At 37.4% G+C, this 24,364-nt stretch overlaps 1 protein-coding gene across 1 annotated transcript in view; it reads left to right on the top strand.

Annotated features, from left to right (window-relative positions):
* Nucleotides 1–24,364, top strand: part of GTF2A1L (general transcription factor IIA subunit 1 like) — a 62,532-nt gene that overhangs the window by 14,060 nt on the left and 24,108 nt on the right. The window contains exons 4-6 of the mRNA XM_036873837.1: nucleotides 10,371–10,426; nucleotides 19,041–19,125; nucleotides 20,170–20,759. Of these exons, the coding sequence (XP_036729732.1) occupies nucleotides 10,371–10,426; nucleotides 19,041–19,125; nucleotides 20,170–20,759 (731 nt within the window). The remainder of the gene's footprint in view (nucleotides 1–10,370; nucleotides 10,427–19,040; nucleotides 19,126–20,169; nucleotides 20,760–24,364) is intronic.

Raw genomic sequence — 24,364 nt, 5'->3', positions numbered from 1 at the left:
GCCTGCTGGTCGTTAAGTGGAGCTGGGTGTAAGCATTGAGACGGAGGTCTGTGGGAGAGCTCTCACTGACTGATATTATGTGGGGCTGGGATGTCTCTGATGGTCCAATGTCCTGAACTCGGCTCTCTCACGTCAGAGACTCAGGCCTGACACCTGGCCAGAGCACCAAGACCCTGTGAGACACATGGCTCTTTTGGGAAGTCTGAGGTCTTCTTCCAGCTTTCAGTAGGTGTTCTGTAGGAGTTGTTACACATGTAGATGTATTTTTGATGTATTTGTGGGGAGGAAAGTGATCTCCATGTCTTACTCCTCCACCACCTTGAAGGTCCTCTGTCTCTTTGTTTATTTTGGATAATAGTCCCTTATCAGATATGTCTTTTGCAAATATTTTCTCCCTAACTGTGGCTTGTCTTCTCATTCTCCTGACATTGTCATTTTCAAAGCAGTTTTTAATTTTAATGAACTCCAGCTTATCAGTTATTTCTTTCATGGATTGTTCCTTCAGTGTTGTATCAAAAAAGTCTTTGCTATACTCAAGTCATCTAGATTTTCTCATATGTTATTTTCCAGGAGTTTTATAGTTTTGCATTTTACATTTAGGTCTGTGATCCATTTTGAGTTAACTTATGTGAAGCATGTAAGGTCTGTATCTAGGTTCATTTTTTTTTTTTTTTTTTGCATTGTATGTTCAGTTGTTCCAGCACTATTTGTTGAAGAGACTGTCTTTGCTCCATTGTATTGCTTATGCTCCTTTGTCAAAGATGAGTTGATTATATTTATGGGGGTCTATTTCTGGGCTGTCTATTCTGTTCCACTGATCTATGTGTCTATTTTTTTGCCATGTATTTGTCTACACTGTCTTGATTACTGTAGCTTTACAGTAAGTCTTGAAGTTAGGTAGTGTTAGTAGTTCAGCATTTTCTCCTTGAATATCATATTGGCTATTCTGGCTCTTTTGCTTGTAATCCACTTTTGAGAGAGAAATGGGATTCTGTTAATAATAACTTCAGGATTTCCCTGATGGTGCAGTGGTTAAGAATCCTTCTGCCAATGCATGGGACACGGGTTCGATCCCTGGTCTGGGAAGATCCCACGTGCCGTGGAGCAACTAAGCCCGTGCGCCACAACTACTGAGCCTGCACTCTAGAGCCCACATGCCACAACTACCAAAGCCCATGTGTCTAGAGCCCAAGCTCCACAGCAGGAGAAGCCACCGCAGTCATTAGCCCGCACACTGCAACGAAGAGTAGCCCCCGCTTGCCGCAACTAGAGGAAGCCCACACGCAACAATGAAGACCCAATGCAGTCATTAAAAATAATAATAATAATAATAATAACCTCAGAATAACAGGTGTAAACTAGGACTGTCGTGAGCGCACTGGGACATGTAGTCACTTTGTGTATAATTGCCTTATTTCTAGGGCAATTCAAATCATCTTCTGTTATTTGGTCTTCATGTCACGTAGTCTTTTTGATGAAACCATCAGTCATTGTGGGAGGAAGACAGGGAAGAACCAGGAACATTGAGAGGTTTGTTAGCTTTCATCTTTGAGTATTAAAACTCCTAAACTTCAGGTACAAACTGTATGTCCTGTTCTTGAACTTGGATCTGTTAAAAATTTCAGCAATGTTGTTGTTTCTTGGGGTGATTTGAGTTAGAATATTCAGTTTGGTCATCAGGAGACAGCCATATACTAAAGAGTAGTCACAGAAAAGAAATTTAACAGTTTTTGCACCTCTTGAATAATGTGACTTGGATATTAAAATTTGGTATGGTTCAAAGTGGGACCAAAAATTGTTAAATGATTAACTGCCTTAATGTATCAAAGACTTTTTCATGTGTAGGGAAAAATACACTTGTGGATGTTGTGCTATATTATCTTTTTGCAAAACTCCTTAAATTATATTTGTCGGATTAAATTCTTCCTTTATTCTAAAGCTTATCGTTTGTGAAATTTACTGTTTCTAGAATATATACATGAAGACCAAAATTCTGACACTTTAAGTAAAAACATGTATTCAGTTAAAACTTAATTGCTTATTGACACTATCTTGAGTATTGTAAAAAGTATGTTTCAGGCACATATAATGGTGTACATAATTTGTGAATGTATATGAATGATGAATATAACTTGTGAATTTAGTATCAAAATTAAGTAGAAGCTACATGAAACTTTAAAATTTTGTTAGTTCAATTTTTTGATGGCTCTGAAGAAACTCTTAAAACTCTGTTAGCTCTGTTTGATTGATATGAGTAGAGAGAATTATCCTTTGGGATTTATTGCAGAGTATTTAAAAGGGGAGAATTGTTGCTATTTTTCCTCAAGAAATTCATTTAATTGCTTCAGACAGTATGTTAACAGATTTTTGTTTCCTCTCAGGCTATGGCTTATGCTGTACCAGCCTAAGCTTTTCTCACTTCAGCTAATTAAGACTAATACCATTGTGTTCCTGCCACTCCAGTTCTAATTTAGCCTTTCCAAAAAGAATGCCTGTTAAGAAGCAAAGCTATAGATGACAGAGGATAAAAATAATTTTTGTACTTCATTAACCATCAATCTTTGTAGCTTCACTTCTTTGTCTTAATGTGAGAAGAATGGTTAGTTAAAAAAAATTTGCTCTCCTGAGCTGTTTGTTGTATATGATGGAGCCATTCTAGTGTCAGAAATGGATCTTCAGGACAGTGTTCCTTAATACAGTATGTGAAAAAATACCATAAAAAACATGACATTCAGTATATACGTGCTGCATAAACATGCTAAAATGTTTTTGTTTTTATTAAAGAAAAGGCAAAATGGTCATCTAACAGTCAGGTTCAAGTAGGTAAAATGAACCTTCAGGTAAGGTTTAAGGTTACATTGGTCAACTGAGATCCTTTAGTAACTATTTGTTCTTTAGACTTATTTTTTAAAAAAAATTTTATTGGCGTATAGTTGATTTAAAATATTGTGTTAGTTTTAGCTGTACAGCAAAGTGAATCAGTTATACATATACATCTATCCACTCTTTTTTTAGATTCTTTTCCCATATAGGTCATTACAGAGTATTGAGAAGAGTTCCCTGTGCTATGCAGTAGGTCCCTATTAGTTACCTATTTTATGTATAGTAGTGTGTATATATCAATCCCAGTCTCCCAATTTATCCCTCCCCCTTTCCCCACCTGGTAACCATAAGTTTGTTTTGTACATCTGTGACTCTGTTTCTGTTTTCTAAGTAAGTTCATTTGTACCATTTTTTTTGGATTCCACAAATAAGTGATATCATATGATGTTTGTCTTTCTCTGTCTGACTTACTTCACTCAGTATGACAATCTCTAGGTTCATCCATGTTGCTGCAAATGACATTTGTTCTTTTTATGGCTGAGTAGTATTAAGACTTCTTTTTAAATGATTACATTTACAACCATTTGGCCAACCTTATATTTTTTTTTATTTTTGAATTTTATTTTATTTTTTTATACAGCAGGTTCTTATTAGTCATCAATTTTATACACATCAGTGTATACATGTCAATCCCAATCACCCAGTTCAGCACACCACGATCAGCACACCCCTGCGGCTTTCCCCCCTTGGTGTCCATACGTTTGTTCTCTACATCTGTGTCTCAACTTCTGCCCTGCAAACTGGTTCGTCTGTACCATTTTTCTAGGTTGCACATACATGCATTAATATATGATATTTGTTTTTCTCTTTCTGACGTACTTCACTCTGTACGACAGTCTCTAGGTCCATCCACGTCTCAACAAATGACCCAATTTCGTTCCTTTTTATGGCTGAGTAATATTCCATTGTATATATGTACCACAACTTCTTCATCCATTTGTCTGTCGATGGGCATTTAGGTTGCTTCCATGACCTGGCTATTGTAAATAGTGCTGCAATGAGCATTGAGGTGCATGTGTCTTTTTGAATTATGGTTTTCTCTGGGTATATGCCCAGTAGTGGGATTGCTGGGTCATATGGTGATTCTATTTTTAGTTTTTTAAGAAACCTCCATACTGTTCTCCATAGTGGCTGTATCACTTTACATTCCCACCAACAGTGCAAGAGGGTTCCCTTTTCTCCACACCCTCTCCAGCATTTGTTGTTTGTAGGTTTTCTGATGATGCCCATTCTAACTGGTGTGAGAAGATACCTCATTGTAGTTTTGATTTGCATTTCTCTAATAATTAGTGATGTTAAGCAGCTTTTCATGTGCTTCTTGGCCATCTGTATGTCTTCTTTGGAGAAATGTCTATTTAGGTCTTCTGCCCATTTTTGGATTGGGTTGTTTGTTTCTTTAATATTGAGCTGCATAAGCTGTTTATATATTTTGGAGATTAATCCGTTGTCCATTGATTCGTTTGCAAATATTTTCTCTCATTCTGAGGGTTGTCTTTTCGTCTTGTTTATGGTTTCCTTTGCTGTGCAAAAGCTTTGAAGTTTCATTAGGTCCCATTTGTTTATTTTTGTTTTTATTTCCATTACTCTAGGAGGTGAATCAAAAAAGATCTTGCTGTGATTTATATCAAAGAGTGTTCTTCCTATGTTTTCCTCTAAGAGTTTTATAGTGTCTGGTCTTACATTTAGGTCTCGAATCCATTTTGAGTTTATTTTTGTGTATGGTGTTAGGGAGTGTTCTAATTTCATTCTTTTACATGTAGCTGTCCAGTTTTCCCAGCACCACTTTTTGAAGGAGACTGTCTTTTCTCCATTGTATATCTTTGCCTCCTTTGTCATAGATTAGTTGACCATAGGTGCGTGGGTTTATCTCTGAGCTTTCTATCCTGTTCCGTTGATCTATATTTCTGTTTTTGTGCCAGTACCATATTGTCTTCATTACTGTAGCTTTGTAGTATAGTCTGAAGTCAGGGAGTCTGATTCCTCCAGCTCTGTTTTTTTCCCTCAAGACTGCTTTTGCTATTTGGGGGCTTTTGTGTCTTCATACAAATTTTAAGATTATTTGTTCTAATTCTGTAAAAAATGCCATTGGTAATTTGATAGGGATTGCATTGAATCTGTAGATTGCTTTGGGTAGTATCGTCATTTTCACAATATTGACTCTTCCAATCCAAGAACATGGTATATCTCTCCATCTGTTGGTATCATCTTTACTTTCTTTCATTAGTGTCTTATAGTTTTCTGCATAGAGGTCTTTTGTCTCCCTAGGTAGGTTTATTCCTAGGTATTTTATTCTTTTTGTTGCAGTGGTAAATGGGAGTGTTTCCTTAATTTCTCTTTCAGATTTTTCATCTTTAGTGTTTAGGAATGCAAGAGATTTCTGTGCATTAATTTTGTATCCTGCTACTTTACCAAATTCATTGATTAGCTCTAGTTGTTTCCTGGTGGCATTTTTAGGATTCTCTATGTATAGTATCATGTCATCTGCAAACAGTGACAGTTTTACTTCTTCTTTTCCAATTTGTATTCCTTTTATTTCTTTTTCTTCTCTGAATGCCATGGCTAGGACTTCCAAAACTATGTTGAATAATAGTGGTGAGAGTGGACATCCTTGTCTTGTTCCTGATCTTAGAGGAAATGCTTTCAGTTTTTCACCATTGAGAATGATATTTGCTGTGGGTTTGTCGTATATGGCCTTTATTATGTCCACTTTTTGGAGAGTTTTTATCATAAATGGGTGTTGAATTCTTTGAAAAGCTTTTTCTGTATCTATTGAGATGATCATATGGTTTTTATTCTTCAGTTTGTTAGTATGGTGTATCACATTGATTGATTTGCGTATATTGAAGAATCCTTGCATCCCTGGGATAAATCCCACTTGATCATGGTGTATGATCCTTTTAATGTGTTGTTGGATTCTGTTTGCTAGTATTTTGTTGAGGATTTTTGCATCAATATTCATCAGTGATTTTGGTCTGTAATTTTCTTCTTTTGTAGTATCTTTGTCTGGTTTTGGTATCAGGGTGATGGTGGCCTCATAGAATGAGTTTGGGAGTGTTCCTTCCTCTGCAATTTTTTGGAAGAGTTTGAGAAGGATGGGTGTTAGCTCTTCTTTAAATGTTTGATAGAATTCACCTGTGAAGCCATCTGGTCCTGGACTTTTGTTTGTTGGAAGATTTTTAATCACAGTTTCAATTTCATTACTTGTGATTGGTCTGTTCATATTTTCTATTTCTTCCTGGTTCAGTCTTGGAAGGTTATACCTTTGTAAGAATTTGTCCATTTCTTCCAGGTTGTCCATTTTATTGGCATAGAGTTGCTCGTAGTTGTCTCTTAGGATGCTTTGTATTTCTGCGGTGTCTGTTGTAAATTCTCCTTGTTCATTTCTAATTTTAGTGATTTGAGTCCTCTCCCTCTTTTTCTTGATGAGTTTGGCTAATAGTTTATCAATTTTGTTTATCTACTCAAAGAACCAGCTTTTAGTTTTATTGATCTTTGCTTTCTTTGTTTCTATTTCATTTGTTTCTGCTCTGATCTTGATGATTTCTTTCCTTCTGCTAACATTGGGTTTTGTTTTTTCTTCTTTCTCTAGTTCCTTTAGGCATAAGGTTAGATTGTTTATTTGAGATTTTTCTTGTTTCTTGAGGTAGGCTTGTATAGCTATAAGCTTCCCTGTTAGAACTGCTTTTGCTGCATCCCATAGGTTTTGGATCATCCTGTTTTCATTGTCATTTGTCTGTAGGTATTGTTTGATTTCCTCTTTGATTTCTTCAGTGATATTTTGGTTGTTTAGTAGCATATTGTTTAGCCTCCATGTGTTTGTGTTTTTATGTTTTTTTCCCTGTAATTGATTTCTAATCTCATAGTGTTGTGGTCAGAAAAGATGTTTGATATGATTTCAATTTTCTTAAATTTGCTGAGGCTTGATTTGTTACCCAGGATGTGATCTATCCTGGAGAATGTTCCATGTGCACTTTAGAAGAAAGTGTAATCTGCTGTTTTTGGATGGAATGTCCTATAAATATCAATTAAATCTCTAAGGTCTATTGTGTCATTTAAAGCTTGTGTTTCCTTATTTTCTGTTTGAATGATCTGTCCATTGGTGTAAGTGAGGTGTTAAAGTCCCCCACTATTATTGTGTTACTGTCAATTTCCTCTTTTAGAGCTGTTAACAGTTGCCGTATGTGTTGAGGTGCTCCTATGTTGGGTGCATATATATTTAGAATTGTTATATCTTCTCCTTGGATTGATCCCTTGATCATTATGTAGTGTCCTTTCTTGTCTCTTGTAACATTCTCTATTTTAAAGTCTTATTTTATTTGATATGAGTATTGCTACTCCAGCTTTCTTTTGACTTCCATTTGCATGGAATATATTTTTCCATCCCCTCACTTTCAGTCTGTATGTGTCCCTAGGTCTGAAGTGGGTATCTTGTAGACAGCATAAATACGGGTCCTGTTTTTGTATCCATGCAGCAAGCCTGTGTCTTTTGGTTGGAGCATTTAATCCATTCACGTTTAAGGTAATTATCGATATGTATGTTCCTATGACCATTTTCTTAATTGTTTTGGGTTTGTTTTTGTAGGTCCTTTTCTTCTCTTGTGTTTCCCACTTAGAGAAGTTCCTTTAGCATTTGTTGTAGAGCTGGTTTGGTGGTGCTGAATTCTCTTAGCTTTTGCTTGTCTGTAAAGCTTTTGATTTCTCCATCGAATCTGAATGAGATCCTTGCGGGGCAGAGTAATCTTGGTTGAAGGTTCTTCCCTTTCATCACTTTAAGTGTATCGTGCCATTCTCTTCTGGCTTGTAGAGTTTCTGCTGAGAAATCAGCTGTTAACCTTATGGGAGTTCCCTTGTATGTTATTTGTTGTTTTTCCCTTGCTGCTTTCAATAATTTTTCTTTGTCTTTAATTTTTCCAGTTTGATTACTATGTGTCTCAGCATGTTTCTCCTTGTGTTTATCCTGTATGGGACTCGCTGTGCTTCTTGGACTTGGGTGGCTATTTCCTTTCCCATGTTAGGGAAGTTTTCGACTGTAATCTCTTCAAATATTTTCTCAGGTCCTTTCTCTCTCTCTTCTCCTTCTGGGACCTCTATAACGCGAATGTTGTTGCGTTTAATGTTGTCCCAGAGGTCTCTTAGGCTGTCTTCATTTCTTTTCATTCTTTTTTCTTTATTCTGTTCCGAGGCAGTGAATTCCACCATTCTGTCTTCCAGGTCACTTATCTGTTCTTCTGCCTCAGTTATTCTGCTGTTGATTCCTTCTAGTGTAGTTTTCATTTCAGTTATTGTATTGTTCATCTCTGTGTGTTTGTTATTTAATTCTTCTAGGTCTTTGTTAAACATTTCTTGCATCTTCTCAATCTTTGCCTCCATTCTTTCTTCGAGGTCCTGGATCATCTTCACTATCATTGTTCTGAATTCTTTTTCTGGAAGGTTGCCTATCTCCACTTCCTTTAGTTGTTTTTCTGGGGTTTTATCTTGTTCCTTCATCTGGTACATAGCCCTCTGCCTTTTCATCTTGTCTATCTTTCTGTGAATGTGGTTTTTGTTCCACGGGCTGCAGGATTGTGGTTCTTCTTGCTTCTGCTGTCTGCCCTCTGATGGATGAGGCTATCTAAGAAGCTTGTGTAAGTTTCCTGATGGGAGGGACTGGTGGTGGGTAGAGCTGACTGTTGCTCTGGTGGGCAGAGCTCAGTAAAGTTTAATCTGCTTGACTGTTGATGGGTGGGGCTGGGTTCCCTCCCTGTTGGTTGTTTGGCCTGAGGCAACCCAACACTGGAGCCTATCTGGGCTCTTTGGTGGGGCTAATGGCAGACTCTGGGAGGGCTCACGCCAAGGAGTACTTCCCAGAACTTCTGTTGCCAGTGTTCTTGTCCCCACGGTGAGCCACAACCACCCCCCGCCTCTGCAGGAGACCCTCCAACATTAGCAGGTAGGTCTGGTTCAGTCTCCCCTGGGGTCACTACTCCTTCCTCTGGGTCCCGATGCACACACTACTCTGTGTGTGCCCTCCAAGAGTTGGGTCTCTGTTTTCCCCAATCCTGTCGAAGTCCTGCAATCAATTCCCACTAGGCTTCAAAGTCTGATTCTCTAGGAATTTGGCCTCCCATTGCCAGACGCCCAGGTTGGGAAGCCTGACGTGGGGCTCAGAACCTTCACTGCAGTGGGTGGACTTCTGTGGTATAAGTGTTCTCCAGTCTGTGAGTCATCCACCCACCAGTTATGGGATTTGTTTTTACTGTGATTGCACCCCTCCTACCATCTCACTGTGGCTTCTCCTTTGTCTTTGGATGTGGGGTATCTTTTTTGGTGAGTTCCAGTCTCTTCTTGTCGATGATTGTCCAGCAGCTAGTTGTGATTCTGGTGTTCTCACAAGAGGGAGTGAGAGCACGTCCTTCTAATCCGCCATCTTGGTTCCTCTCAGGTCAACCTTTTATAAATTTTTTTCTTTTAATTAATTAATTAATTTATTTATTTTTGGCTGTGTTGGGTCTTTGTTTCTGTGCGAGGCCTTTCTCTAGTTGCGATGAGCAGGGGCCACTCTTCATTGCGGTGCACGGGCCTCTCAGTGTCGCGGCCTCTCTTGTTGCAGAGCACAAGCTCCAGACGCGCAGGCTCGGTAGCTGTGGCTCACGGGCTTAGTTGTTCCGTGGCATGTGGGATCTTCCCAGACCAGGGCTCGAACCCGTGTCCGCTGCATTGGCAGGCAGATTCTCAACCACTGCGCCACCAGGGAAGCCCAGGTCAACCTTTTAGATGTACGATAAATGAAGGGATAGTTAGCATAGAAAATTGGTGATAATAAAGGAAAGATAAATGAAATTGTAGGTTTAATGCAGGTTGAATTGGTGTTCTTCTAAGAATTTATTGTCTTATATTTTTCTCTTCAGTTTACTGAAGTCCTGCAAAGACTTCAGGAGACATGTACTTATTCATTTATTCCTAAAACTGTGTAGCTGTGCTTGCTTACTTGGTCAAAGTAGTATAAATAACTTTTCATGAAATGAATGAATTGAAATTTCTTTTGTACCTATACGATTTAGAATGGTTTATGTTGGGTTACATTTTTTTGCTCAAAGTATAGTTGGTTGGAAACATGCCACTTTAACAAATACTACTTTTTCTCCCCTGTAAAAATTTGTAATGGAGGTTTAGTGCTACATTGGCTTCCTAAAGACAGCCTAGGTATTTTGTTATGGATTTCTATAGTACAGTATACTTGATTACAATGAGATTTCCTTTTGGAAATCTATACTATAATCTGCCATCTCTACTTAAAGACTTACAACTAACCTATACTTTATCTAAAATTGTTGGGAAAAGATGTAATTAAATACTTTTACCTCACTTGGAATCAGAAAGTTTAGAATTTGTCATGGTTGAATATGTTAGTGATGAAAAACGTTTTTAAAAAATAATGTATACTTAGCAGTTTTATTCAGTTGGAAAATTCTGATGAATGTATAATGTTTATTTTGTTTTCTATACAGCATCGTTACTTATTCCTGCTGGTAAAACTCTTCCCACTTTTATCACAGCAGAACTGGTATGTATCTTATTTAAGAGATATATATATCTATATTTTAAAAAAATTTTTCTTTTCAGCTTTAAAACAGTTTGTCATTCTTTAATGCAAAGACTGAATAAGGACAAAATATAATCTGAGAGTATATAGTATTAAATAGCATTTTCAGTATGGTATGGCATTAATTGTGTTAGGTCATTTCTGTCCCTACCAACTTTGTGATATTATGTACATTTTAAAATCTATTCTTTTTCTTTTTTTTCAATTTTATTTTATTTATTTTTTTATACAGCAGGTTCTTATTAGTCATCCATTTTATGCACATCAGTGTATACATGTCAATCCCAATCGCCCAATTCATCCCCCCCCCCCCCCCCCCCCCCCCCCCCCACCACTTTACACCATTGGTGTCCATACGTTTGTTCTCTACATCTGTGTCTCAACTTCTGCCCTGAAAACCAGTTCATCTGTACCATTTTTTTAGGTTCCATATATATACATTTATATACGATATTAGTCTTTCTCTTTCTGATGTACTTCACTCTGTATGACAGTCTCTAGATTCATCCACATCTCTACAAATGACCCAATTTCGTTCCTTTTTATGGCTGAGTAATATTCCATTGTATATATGTACCACAACTTCTTCATCCATTTGTCTGTCGATGGGCATTTAGGTTGCTTCCATGACCTGGCTATTGTAAATAGTGCTGCAATGAGCATTGAGGTGCATGTGTCTTTTTGAATTATGGTTTTCTCTGGGTATATGCCCAGTAGTGGGATTGCTGGGTCATATGGTGATTCTACTTTTAGTTTTTTAAGGAACCTCCATACTGTTCTCCATAGTGGCTGTATCACTTTACATTCCCACCAACAGTGCAAGAGGGTTCACTTTTCTCCACACCCTCTCCAGCATTTGTTGTTTGTAGGTTTTCTGATGATGCCCATTCTAACTGGTGTGAGAAGATACCTCATTGTAGTTTTGATTTGCATTTCTCTAATAATTAGTGATGTTAAGCAGCTTTTCATGGGCTTCGTGGCCATCTGTATGTCTTCTTTGGAGAAATGTCTATTCAGGTCTTCTGCACATTTTTTTTTTTTTTTAAAGAGCTAAGGGTCTGGCTTTTTATTTATTTTTTTATCTATGGCTGTGCTGGGTCCTCGCCTCTGTGAGAGGCCTCCCTCCAGTTGTGGCAAGCGGGGGCCACTCTTCATTGCGGTGCGCGGACCTCTCACCATCGCGTCCTCTCTTGTTGCGGAGCACAGGCTCCAGACGCGCAGGCTCAGCAATTGTGGCTCACGGGCCCAGTCGCTCCGCGGCATGTGGGATCTTCCCAAACCAGGGCTCGAACCCATGTCCCCTGCAGTGGCAGGCAGATTCTCAACCACTGTGCCACCAGGGAAGCCCCTGCCCAGTTTTTGATTGGGTTGTTAGTTTTTTTAATGTTGAGCTGCATGAGCTGTTTATATATTTTGGAGATTAATCCTTTGTCCGTTGATTCATTTGCAAATATTTTTTCCCATTCTGAGGGTTGTCTTTTTGTCTTGTTTGTAGTTTTCTTTGGTTTGCAAAAGCTTTGAAGTTTCATTAGGTCCCATTTGTTTATTTTTGTTTTTATTTCCATTACTCTAGGAGGTGAATCAAAAAAGATCTTGCTGTGATTTTTGTCAAGGAGTGTTCTTCCTATGTTTTCCTCTAAGAGTTTTATAGTGTCTGGTCTTACATTTGGGTCTCAAATCCAGTTTGAGTTTATTTTTGTGTATGCTGTTAGGGAGTGTTCTAATTTCATTCTTTTACATGTAGCTGTCTAGTTTTCCCAGGACCACTTATTGAAGAGACTGTCTTTTCTCCATTGTATATCCTTCCCTCCTTTGTCACAGAGTAGTTGGCCATAGGTGCGTGGGTTTATCTCTGGGCTTTCTATCCTGTTCCGTTGATCTATATTTCTGTTTTTGTGCCAGTACCGTATTGTCTTCATTACTGTAGCTTTGTAGTATAGTCTGAAGTCAGGGAGTCTGATTCCTCCAGCTCCGTTTTTTTCCCACAAGACTGCTTTGGCTGTTTGGGGTCTTTCGTGTCTCCATACAAATTTTAAGATTTTTTCTTCTAGTTCTGTAAAAAATGCCATTGGTAGTTTGATAAGGATTGCATTGCATCTGTAGATTGCTTTGGGGTAGTATAGTCATTTTCACAATATTGAGTCTTCCAATCCAAGAACATGGTATATCTCTCCATCTGTTGGTATCATCTTTAATTCCTTCCAACAGTGTTTTATAGTTTTCTGCATAGAGGTCTTTTGTCTCCCTAGGTAGGTTTATTCCTAGGTATTTTATTCTTTTTGTTGCAATGGTAAATGGGAGTGTTTCCTTAATTTCTCTTTCAGATTTTTCATTAGTGTATAGGAATGCAGGAGATTTCTGTGCATTAATTCTGTATCCTGCTACTTTACCAAATTCGTTGATTAGCTCTAGTAGTTTTCTGGTAGCATCTTTAGGGTTCTCTATGTATAGTATCATGTCATCTGCAAACAGTGACAGTTTTACTTCTTTTCCAACTTGTATTCCTTTTATTTCTTTTTCTTCTCTGATTGCCGTGGCTAGGACTTCCCAAACTATGTTGAATAATAGTGGTGAGAGTGGACATCCTTGTGTCGTTCCTGATCTTAGAGGAAATGCTTTCAGTTTTTCACCATTGAGAATGATATTTGCTGTGGGTTTGTCGTATATGGCCTTTATTATGTTGAGGTAGGTTCCCTCTATGCCCACTTTCTGGAGAGTTTTTATCATAAATGGCTGTTGAATTTTGTCAAAAGCTTTTTCTGCATCTGTTGAGATGATCATATGGTTTTTATTCCTCAGTTTGTTCATATGGTGTATCACATTGTTTGATTTGCGTATATTGAAGAATCCTTGCATCCCTGGGTTAAATCCCACTTGATCATGGTGTATGATCCTTTTAATGTGTTGTTAGATTCTGTTGGCTAGTATTTTGTTGAGGATTTTTGCATCTATATTCATCAGTGATATTGGTCTGTAATTTTCTTCTTTTGTAGTGTCTTTGTCTGGTTTTGGTATCAGGGTGATGGTGGCCTCATAGAATGAGTTTGGGAGTGTTCCTTCCTCTGCAAGTTTTTGGAAGAGTTTGAGAAGGATGGGTGTTAGCTCTTCTCTAAATGTTTGATAGAATTCACCTGTGAAGCCATCTGGTCCTGTACTTTTGTTTGTTGGAAGATCTTTAATCACAGTTTCAATTTCATTACTTGTGATTAGTCTGTTCATATTTTCTATTTCTTCCTGGTTCAGTCTTGGAAGGTTATACTTTTCTAAGAATTTGTCCATTTTTTCCAGGTTGTCCATTTTATTGACATAGAGTTGCTTGTAGTAGTCTCTTAGAATGCTTTGTATTTCTGCGGTGTCTGTTGTATCTTCTCCTTTTTCATTTCTAAATTTAGTGATTTGAGTCCTTTCCCTCTTTTTCTTGATGAGTCTGGCTAATGGTTTATCAATTTTGTTTATCTTCTCAGAGAACCAGCTTTTAGTTTTGTTGATCTTTGCAATTGTTTTGTTTCTATTTCATTTATTTCTGCTCTGATCTTTATGATTTCTTTCCTTCTGCTAACTTTGAGTTTTGTTTTTTTTTCTTTCTCTAGTTCCTTTAGGTGTAAGGTTAGATTGTTTATTTGAGATTTTTCTTTTTCTTGAGGTAGGCTTGTATAGTATAAACTTCCCTCTTAGAACTGCTTTTGCTGCATCCCATAGGTTTTTTAAAAAAATTAATTAATTAATTAATTTATTTATTTATTTTTGGCTGTGTTGGGCCTTCGTTTCCGTGCGAGGGCTTTCTCTAGTTGCGGCGAGCGGGGGCCACTCTTTATCGCGGTGCGCGGGCCTCTCACTGTCGCGACCTCTCTTGTTGTGGAGCACAAGTTCCAGACGCGCAGGCTCAGTAGTTGGGGCTCACGGGCCTAGTTGCTCTGCGGCATGTGGGATCTTCCCAGACCAGGGCTCGAACCCATGTCCCATGTATCGGCAGGCAGATTCTCAACCACTGCGCCACCAGGGAAGCCCCATCCCATAGGTTTTGGATCATCGTGTTTTCATTATCATTTGTCTCTAGTTATTTTTTTATTTCCTCTTTGATTTCTTCAGTGTTCTCTTGGTTATTTAGTAATGTATTGTTTAGCCTCCATGTGTTTGTGTTTTTATGTTTTTTTTCCCTGTAATTGATTTCTAATCTCATAGCGTTGTGGTCAGAAAAGATGCTTGGTGTGATTTCAATTTTCTTATATTTACTGAGGCTTGATTTGTGAACCAAGATGTGATCTATCCTGGAGAATGTTCCATGCGCACTTTAGAAGAAAGTGTAATCTGCTATATTTGGATGGAATGTCCTATAAATATCAATTAAATCTATTTGGTCTATTGTGTCATTTAAAGCTCTTGTTTCCTTATTAATTTTCTGCTTGGATGATCTGTCCTTTGGTGTAAGTGAGGTGTTTAAGTCCCCCACTATTATTGTGTTAACTCTCGATTTCCTCTTTTATAGCTGTTAGCAGTTGCCTTATGTATTGAGGTGCTCCTATGTTGGGTGCATATATATTTATAATTGTTGTATCTTCTCCTTGGATTGATCCCTTCATGATTATGTAGTGTCCTTCCTTGTCTCATGTAACATTCTTTATTTTAAAGTCTATTTTATCTGCTGTGAGTATTGCTACTCCAGCTTTCTTTTGATTTCCATTTGCATGGAATATATTTTTCCATCCCCTCACTTTCAGTCTGTATGTGTCCCTAGGTCTGAAGTGGGTCTGTTGTAGACAGCATATATATGGGTCTTGTTTTTGTATCCATTCAGCAAGCCTGTGTCTTTTGGTTGGAGCAATTAATCCATTTATGTTTAATTATCGATATGTATGTTCCTATGATCATTTTCTTAATTGTTCTGGGTTTGTTTTTGTAGGTCCTTTTCTTCTCTTGTGTTTCCCACTTAGAGAAGTTCCTTTAGCATTTGTTGTAGAGCTGGTTTGGTGGTGCTGAATATTCTTAGCTTTTGCTTGTCTGTAAAGCTTTTTGTTTCTCCATCGAATGTGAACGAGATCCTTGCCAGGTAGAGTAATCTTGGTTGTAGGTTCTTCCCTTTCATCCCTTCTGGCTTGAAGAGTTTCTACTGAGAAATCAGCTGTTAACCTTATGGGAGTTCCCTTGTATGTTATTTGTCGTTTTTCCCTTGTTGCTTTCAATAATTTTTCTTTGTCTTTAATTTTTGCCAGTTTGATTAGTGTGTCTTGGCGTGTTTCTCCTTGCATTTATCCTGTATGGGACTCTCTGCACTTACTGGACTTCGGTGGCTGTTTCCTTTCCCATGTTAGGGAAGTTTTCGACTGTAATCTCTTCAAATATTTTCTCAGGTCCTTTCTCTCTCTCTTCTCCTTCTGGGACCCCTGTAATGAGAATGTTTTTGCGTTTAATGTTGTCCCAGAGGTCTCTTAGGCTGTCTTCATTTCTTTTCATTCTTTTTTCTTTATTCTGTTCCGAGGCAGTGAATTCCACCATTCTGTCTTCCCGGTCCCTTACCCGTTCTTCTGCCTCAGTTTTTCTGCTATTGATTCCTCTTAGTGTATTTTTCATTTCAGTTATTGCGTTGTTCATCTCTGTTTGTTTGTTTATTCTTTAATTTTTCTAGATCTTTGTTAAACATTTTGCATCTTTTTGATCTTTGCCTCCATTCTTTTCCTGAGGTGTTGGATCATCTTCACTATCATTATTCTGAATTCTTTTTCTGGAGGGTTGCCTGTCTCCACTTCCTTTAGTTGTTTTTCTGGGGTTTTATCTTGTTCCTTCATCTGGTACCTATCCCTCTGCCTTTTTATCTTGTCTGTGTTTCTGTCAATATGGTTTTTGTTCCATAGGCTGTAGGATTATAGTTCTTCTTGCTTCTGCTGCCTGCCCTCTGGTGGATGAGGCTATCTAAGAGGCTTGTGCAAGCTTCCTGATGGGAGGGACTGGTGGTGGGTAGAGCTGGGTGTTGCTCTGGTGGGCAGAACTCAGTAAAACTTTAATTTGCTTGTCTGCTGATGGGTGGGGCTGGCTTCCCTCCCTGTTGGTTGTTTGGCCTGAGGCGACCCAACACTGGGGACTACCCAGGCTCTTTGGTGGGGCTAATGGCAGACTCTGGGAGGGCTCACGCCAAGGAGTCCTTCCCAAAACTTCTGCTGCCAGTGTCCTTGTCCCCATGGTGAGCCACAGCCACCCCCCACCTCTGCAGGAGACCCTCCAACACTAGCGGGTAGGTTTGGTTCTGTCTCCTATGGGGTCACTGCTCCTTCCCCTGCGTCCCGACAGACACACTACTTTGTGTGTGCCCTCCAAGTGTGGAGTCTCTGTTTCCCCCAGTCCTGTCGAAGTCCTGCAATCAAATACCGCTAGCCTTCAAAGTGTCATTATCTAGGAATTCCTCCTCCCGTTGTCGGACCCCCAGATTGGGAAGCCTGATGTGGGACCCAGAACCTTCACTCCAGTGGGTGGACTTGTGTGATCTAATTGTTCTCCAGTGTGTGAGTCACCCACCCAGCAGTTATGGGATTTGATTTTATTGTGATTGCGCCCCTCCTACCATCTCATTGTGGCTTCTCCTTTGTCTTTGGATGTGGGGTATCTTTTTTGGTGAGTTCCAGTGTCTTCCTGTCGATGATTATTCAGCAGTTAGTTGTGTTTCTGGTGTTCTTGCAAGAGGGACTGAGAGCACGTCCTTCTACTCCGCCATCTTGAAGCAATATCTAAGATATATTTTAACAGAGATGCCCCAGTTTTAGTGAATAGTGGCAGAAGGCTGGGTAGAGATGTAATTTGTAATCCTCCAGTTGAATGAGAAAAGATGTGGTAAGGGATGAGGAGATAGAAATAGCTTCTGTAACATAGGTGTTGCAAAAATTCAGGAGTTCCAGAATTAATATTTTCTTACCAACTTTTCCTATCTTCCAGAGCAGTTCTTAGCATCTGCCAAGACTGTACCTACAAGGTTAGGAAATTTCTTAACTTACATTGTACGGAGTTTTAATACACTGTATAATGTTACATACTTGGTGGATCCTAAATAGATGATTCTGATATGAATGTTTTTCTGATTTATTTTCCCCTAGAGTTGAGGCACATCATAATTTTTCCTTTTATTTAAGTGGAATATTTTGGTTATTTTTTACCATTGTATAATAGAGGTTAGATTCCCCCCCCCCAGGAGTTGGGGGCAGAAGATAAAATTAAAACTTATATATAGAAAATTGAGTAGTTTTTAGGTGGGGAAAAATAGAACTTTTTCTCTTTTACCTTTCTTTGAAGGTAAAACATGATATATAAAGTTTTTCGTTTTCTTTCAGCCCATGAGCTTCCTTCCTAGGGTACAGGATTTTAGTAGGCCATTTATTTCTATTTCTTCATTAAAAACAAACAAAAAGCATAGCCCTTACCAGGATTTTTGGGAAGAATGGTGCTGGTTTTGATATGAAACCAGTGAAGAAGTATCTCTGCCTTTGAAATTCTTGGAAATACCTTTTCTCCTCATTAAAGAAATAATATACTTCTAAAGAGTAAAAGCAAACAAATTTATAAAGTAAAAAGTGATAGAGCCCTATAGGATTATAACCCAAAGATAACTGTTTTAACTGTATGATGTATATCCATTTAGACTTCTTTCATTAAAGAAAGTTACATTAATTTTCAGGGTAAAAGCAGAATCATTCTCTGTACTGTTTCCGTAATTTTTTTTTTAAACTTAGTAATATAGATGGACTGTTTTCAATGCCAGTTAAATATTGATTAGCCTTAGTGGATGTATCAAGTTTAAGTAACCAGTCTTTTGTTTATGGACATTTAAATTCTTGCTAGTGTTTTTCTAATATAGCATTCCAGTGATTACACTTGTAGATATGTCTTGGTGTATTTGTGTGATAATCAGGTAATCAGGATAAATTCCTAGAAGTAGAATTTCTAGGTCAAAGATTATGCATGTTTTCAATTTTGGTATATGTTACAAAATTGGCCTCTGAAAGGATTGTACCATATACACTCATAAGCAGTGGTCTGAGAGAACTGATTTTTATCACATCCTTACCAACATTGGCTATTATTAATCAATCTTTTAAATTTTTTCAGGTCTAGTAGGCAAAAACTTTTTTGTCTTTTCATTTAGTATTAAAAATGTAAAACCTTAAGGTTTAATTATTCCAAAATAAAAATTATACACTGTTGTTTTATCTGCTTTAAAATAACATTAGTGATCAACTTACAGACTAGAGGACTCCTATAAACAACTGTGGTTCTTACATTTGACATCTGGGTATCAGTGGCCCAGGCAAAGCTGTGTTGTGGGCAAGTTTTATGAGTCAATGTTCATGTTATTTATGAAGTCTTACTGACTTCATTGCTAATAGCCATAGAACAGAATTCCTTTTATTTTTAATGAGACGATCTAAATCAAATATTAAAAAGCTGTTTTATTCAGAGAACTCAGCCCTAATGTTAAGTGCTACTATTGTCCTGTTGACCTTAATCAGATTTTTTTTATCCTCTGTAAGATCAGGAAAAAAAGGTTCAAGTAAAGCCTTTCTCTAACTTTCTAATATGAAATTTTCATATCTAGGGCACCTCAAACTCCAGTGCAAACTTTACTTATCCTGGTTATCCTGTTCATGTACCAGCAGGTGTGACACTACAGACGGCATCTGGTAAGAGTATAGTTTTAAAATATTTTGTTTTTAGCTTTGGTACTGACTTCTGGGTATTAACTTTCATGATTTTAAATAAACTGTATACCACAAGTTATTGAAGTTATAGGAGCTTTTAATAAAACTTATTTAAAAGTAGTAATAAATGGTGGTTTTTATTGTTATGGAAGCAATCTACCACGAAATACACTAAGCCTGTCTACTAAGGCAGGTACTAAGCTTGTCCTATATTTCACTTCCAATTCTCATCCCAACATTATGTAAGATGCTTTATATAGGTTTTCTCTAATTCAAGTCAGTTACCTGAATTCTGACACACATGTGTCCCGGCTAGCTTTAATCAAGAAAAACTAAAGATTAGATTTATCAACCTTTGCCTCCTTTCTTATTGGAGATTGTATAAGAATATTTGAAAAATTTGGAGATTAACCTCTGCTTTTCAAAGAACTGTTTCTTGATTTGAAAGAGAATCATACCTATTTTTGGGGTTGTTACAGAGTTTAAGCAAGCACCTGACTCAATGCTCAAAAAATAAATTTCTTCTTTCTTCTTGTTAGTATTATTTTAAAGGAAAGAGGGGGGAAACTTGATAACTTTTGAAATTACTAAACCCTTTTTGGGTAGCCTTGTCTTATAGTTGTTATATGGTATCTTATATCTTAACTATATGAAATACATTCTCCATGATGAGGTTTCTTAAAATCCCAGTTTGGGTTGTTAACACTGTAATTTATTAAACAATGGGAGAGGTTCATGGAATAAATATTGGTGGCCTATATGTGTCTCAAAATGTGCCATATAAGCAATAATGGGAAAAGGCTAGAGTTAAAGCAAGATATATTTAATTTTTAAAAATAAGAGTAATACATATTTATTATAGAAAACACAAAAAATCTGAAAAATAAAAGAAAAACTCCTAGAGGTAACCACTATTAACATATTGATGTATTTCCTCCCAGCCTCCTGTGCATGAGATTTTTTTTAGGAAATTTAAAGGAAATTAGGATTCTGTTTTACTTACAGTTTTGTTTTCTTCTTTTTAAGGTCACCTTTATAAAGTTAATGTACCAATTATGGTGACACAGACTTCTGGAAGAGCAAGTATTCTTCAGCATCCATTTCAGCAAGTATTTCAGCAGCTTGGGCAGCCTTCAATAATACAGACCAGTATTCCACAATTAAACCCATACTGTCTTGAAGCAACTACTGAAAAATCACAGAGAATGGAAACTGTGCTCCAACAACCTGTAGTTCTTCGTTCTGGGACAGTGGATAGGAAACATTTAGAAAATGCTACTGGTGATACTCTTACACATCCTGGAAATGAGCATAAAATCATGTCTGAAGCTTTATTGAGTCATCCGGAAAACTGTCAGTATATCAGCCTTTCAGGTGTTGTATTTCCTCCACAGGTCTCTCAAATGGATTCTGATGTGGAGCCAGTGCTCAGTGTTTCAGCTAGCATGACTCAAAATCTGCATGGTGGGCCCCTGTCCACAGGCCCTCAGGGGGCTCAGCACCAGCACATGCCTGATGTTCAGCTTCGTGTTCTTAAAAATAGGATGTGTGGATGTGATTCTGTAAAGCAGCCAAGAAATACAGAGGAGCCCAGCAGCCTACCTGTCTCAGAGAAGGTAGTTCTATGTTCAATTTAATGGAATTAGGAGATAAACAGTAACAAGTGATTAGACGTCCTGAGTGTTTTTTTTTTTTTTAAACTGTAAGGTTACTCAAAAGTATGTTTTGTTTTTTCCTTTAGAAGATTGTTTCTTTATTATTTTTAGTATAACTATCAGTTTTTAAAAGTATTCATGCTTAGCATTTCTAAACTTTTAGTTTCGGTTAATGAATTAGAATATTTCTTTAAAGAAAATGCATTTGTTTTAAGGTAATTCATTTACCTCTCCCTTACATTGTGAGAATTGTTTTTTGTCTGCAGATAAAATTTAAGATTCAGAAATGCATCCTAGTAATTAAATGAGTGTTTTGAGGTAATTCGTTGTCATACTTAATATACAAAAGAGGTTCAAAGTATTTTTTTTCTTGCTCTACCTGATTTTTCTAAATTCCCATATGAAAGTTTTCTCTACATGAGGAATTATCTTGCTAGTAGATACTTTGTTTCTCCGTTTGCTAAAATACTAGTTAACTTAATTTCTTTTGGAATTCAAACCACTAAAAAATAGCTCCTAATTAGCTTTCCATATTAAAAATAGGTTTACATTATTGATTTCCAAGGAATTCATAGTGATGGCATAAAGATTCATGGAGAATTTCACATGGTAAAATTAAAAAATCTTGCGTTATCTTTTTACAAATGTAAAATTATGTCTTACAGCTAACTCCATTTATACAATTTAGTGACATGACAAATAAAGGTTTGTGTCTCTAGCTAATGGTTTAGTGGTCCTTTAGAACCGCTGCACAAATCTGTATCAATGTAGTAGTTAAGTGTCACCTTAACATTTTTCTAGATAGAAGGGGAAGGTATAGGGTACAGTGAAGGATAATGAACAAAGAATATGTCTATCAGAAACCATTTGACTTGTTTTAGAATATTTCAGATGTTTGATGAAGCCTGTTCAAAATCTTTTAGCAAGTCTGTTTTTGGTTTAGTTTGGTATAACGTATTAAGGTTAAAATGTTTTTTGAGTGTTTTTTCATTATATTTTTCACATAATATATAAAATTAAGAAATGGAGGATAAACTCATAATTATGAAACATTTGGTTTTGAGGGAAAATAACTGTAAAATAAGTGTTTGTTTTTATCACTTGTAATATAACTTTTAGAGGCATTTTCCTCCTGGACTCTGTATGAACTTTGAAGATTTCTGGTGTGATGATTCAAGGACTTATTCTACTGTTACTTATTAGATGTCACATTGTACTTTGTTCTGATATGGGAAAGTAGATTAGTTAAGGGAGATTAAGGATTGTTTAGGGGGTAGTGGTTAAGAGCTTAAGCTTTTGGGGCTTCCCTGGTGGTGCAGTGGTTGAGAATCTGCCTGCCGATGCAGGGGACACGGGTTCAAGCCCTGGTCTGGGAAGATCCCACATGCCACGGAGTAACTAGGCCCGTGAGCCACAATTGCTGAGCCTGCGCATCTGGAGCCTGTGCTCCGCAACAAGAGAGGCCACGATGGTGGGAGGCCCGTGCACCGCGATGAAGAGTGGCCCCCACTTGCCGCGACTGGAGAGAGCCCTCGCGCAGAAGCGAAGACCCAACACAGCCAAAAATAAATAAATAAAAATTAAAAAAACAAAAAGAGCTTAAGCTTTAAAGCCACAATAGGTTCAAATTCTAGATTTACCACTTACAAGCAAGCTAGGTAATGTTGCTCTCTGAAATTCAGTCATTAAGTCTGTAAACTGGGCAAACCAAGCTCATAATTTTAAGAATTATCAGAGGTGTATATAGAGTTTTTAATAGCTTCTGTCACCATAATAAGCTTTAGATTAGTGTTATTATGCTTTATGGGCATGTGATATATTGGATAACTTTTCATATAACTTGTTGCTTGGTTTAAAATCTATATTTAAAACACAAACATCCAAACATTCAAAAGAATTTAATTTATAACATTTTAAAAAACTTACTGTAGGTTATCTTAAAATAGTGATCTGGTAAAGTTAATGCTGATTTAATTTTCAGAAAATTTTATAAACAGCTCTCTATAAGTAGCTTTTCAGAAATTCTTATTGCTTAAAGCAAGTTACAGTTAGCCCTACTTATTTACTTTTCCTGTGTAGGCTGCCAGAGATCTTAAGTTTTTATGTAGGTTTAGCATTATTACTGTTTCATAAAATGTATTCCTGACAATTTTTGATGTGTTCCTATCTTAAACTGCATATTACTATGTTAAGTTTTTCCTCAGTGTAGGAATTTTGTTTGCTAATCTTATAATGCTATAGAAAATTAGAAACTCAGGTCTTCATTGGAACTCCAAAAAGTAGGAGTAGAAGGAGAGAAATGGGTATGGTGGTATATCTTCTCCAGCTCCTTTTTATTTCTTGCCGGCTCTCCCCACCATCTTCATTGCCCTCTCTCCCAAATATTATCATTTCTGCTACCTTCTCTTTTAATTATATACCTTTCTGACTGCTTCCTCTTATCTCCTTTGTGAGCTCCTCTTTATCTGCCTTTCCTGTTTCCTAAGGTTCTATCCTCAGCCCATTTCTCTTCTTACTTCATGTTTTCCCTGGGCAATCTCATGCATTATCATGGTTTTTAACTATGACCTGCTTGTCGATGACTGCATTTTCAGCCCAGTTATTCCCTTGAGCTTCATTCTCATGTCTGTTTCCTTTCTAGACAGCTCTCCCTGAATGTTATAATAAGTCGTCGTTTCCTCATCAGAGATACTGCATAGTACCACTGCCCACCTGGTCTCCCAAGCTAAGGACTGCAGTGACTTTTTGGCCCCCTTTCCCCCTTATCCTCCTTATATCATGTGCTTTTTTAGAATTATTTTTATTTATTTATTTTAGGCCACGCCATGTGGCATGTGGGATCCCAGTTCCCCAACAAGGGATCGAACCTGTGCCCCCTACACTGGGAGTGCAGAGTCTTAACCACTGGACTGCCAGGGAAGTCCTTTAAAAATTATTTTAAAAATTGTAAAAAAAAAAAAAAAATTTATAAACTATATACAGTGGACCCTTGAACAGTGCAAGGGTTAGGGACGCTGAGCTCCGTGCAGTCAAAAATCTGCGTCTAACTTTATAGTTAACCCTCTGTATCCATGATTCCGCATCCACGGATTCAACCAATCACATACCTTGTAGTATGTATTTATTGAAAACAATCCACGTATAAGTGGACCTGCGCATTTCAAACCCATGTTGTTCAAGGGTCCTCTGTATAACATAAAATTTACCATTTTAACCATTTTTAGGTGTACAGTTCAGTGGCGTTAAGCATGTTCACATTATTGTGCAACCATCACTACTATCCATCTCTAGAACTTTCTAATCATCCCAAACTGAAATTCTGTACCCATTAAACAATAACTCCCCATTACCCCCTCCATTCAGCTCCTGGTAACTTCTACTTTCTGTTTCTATGAATTTGACTACTACTAGGTACCTCATGAGTGGTATCATACAATATTTGTACTTTTGTGACTGGCTTATTTTGCTTAGCACATTTTCAAGGGTCATTCATGTAGCATATATGGGAATTTCATTCCTTTTAAAGGCTGAATCATGTAATTTTTGACAACTTTTAAAACCACATA

The sequence above is a fragment of the Balaenoptera musculus genome, chromosome 13, assembly GCF_009873245.2.
Source record: "Balaenoptera musculus isolate JJ_BM4_2016_0621 chromosome 13, mBalMus1.pri.v3, whole genome shotgun sequence".
In the NCBI taxonomy this organism is placed as follows: domain Eukaryota; kingdom Metazoa; phylum Chordata; class Mammalia; order Artiodactyla; family Balaenopteridae; genus Balaenoptera; species Balaenoptera musculus.
Note: the sequence above shows the minus strand (reverse complement) of the source record. Positions and strands in the feature narration are given on the sequence as shown.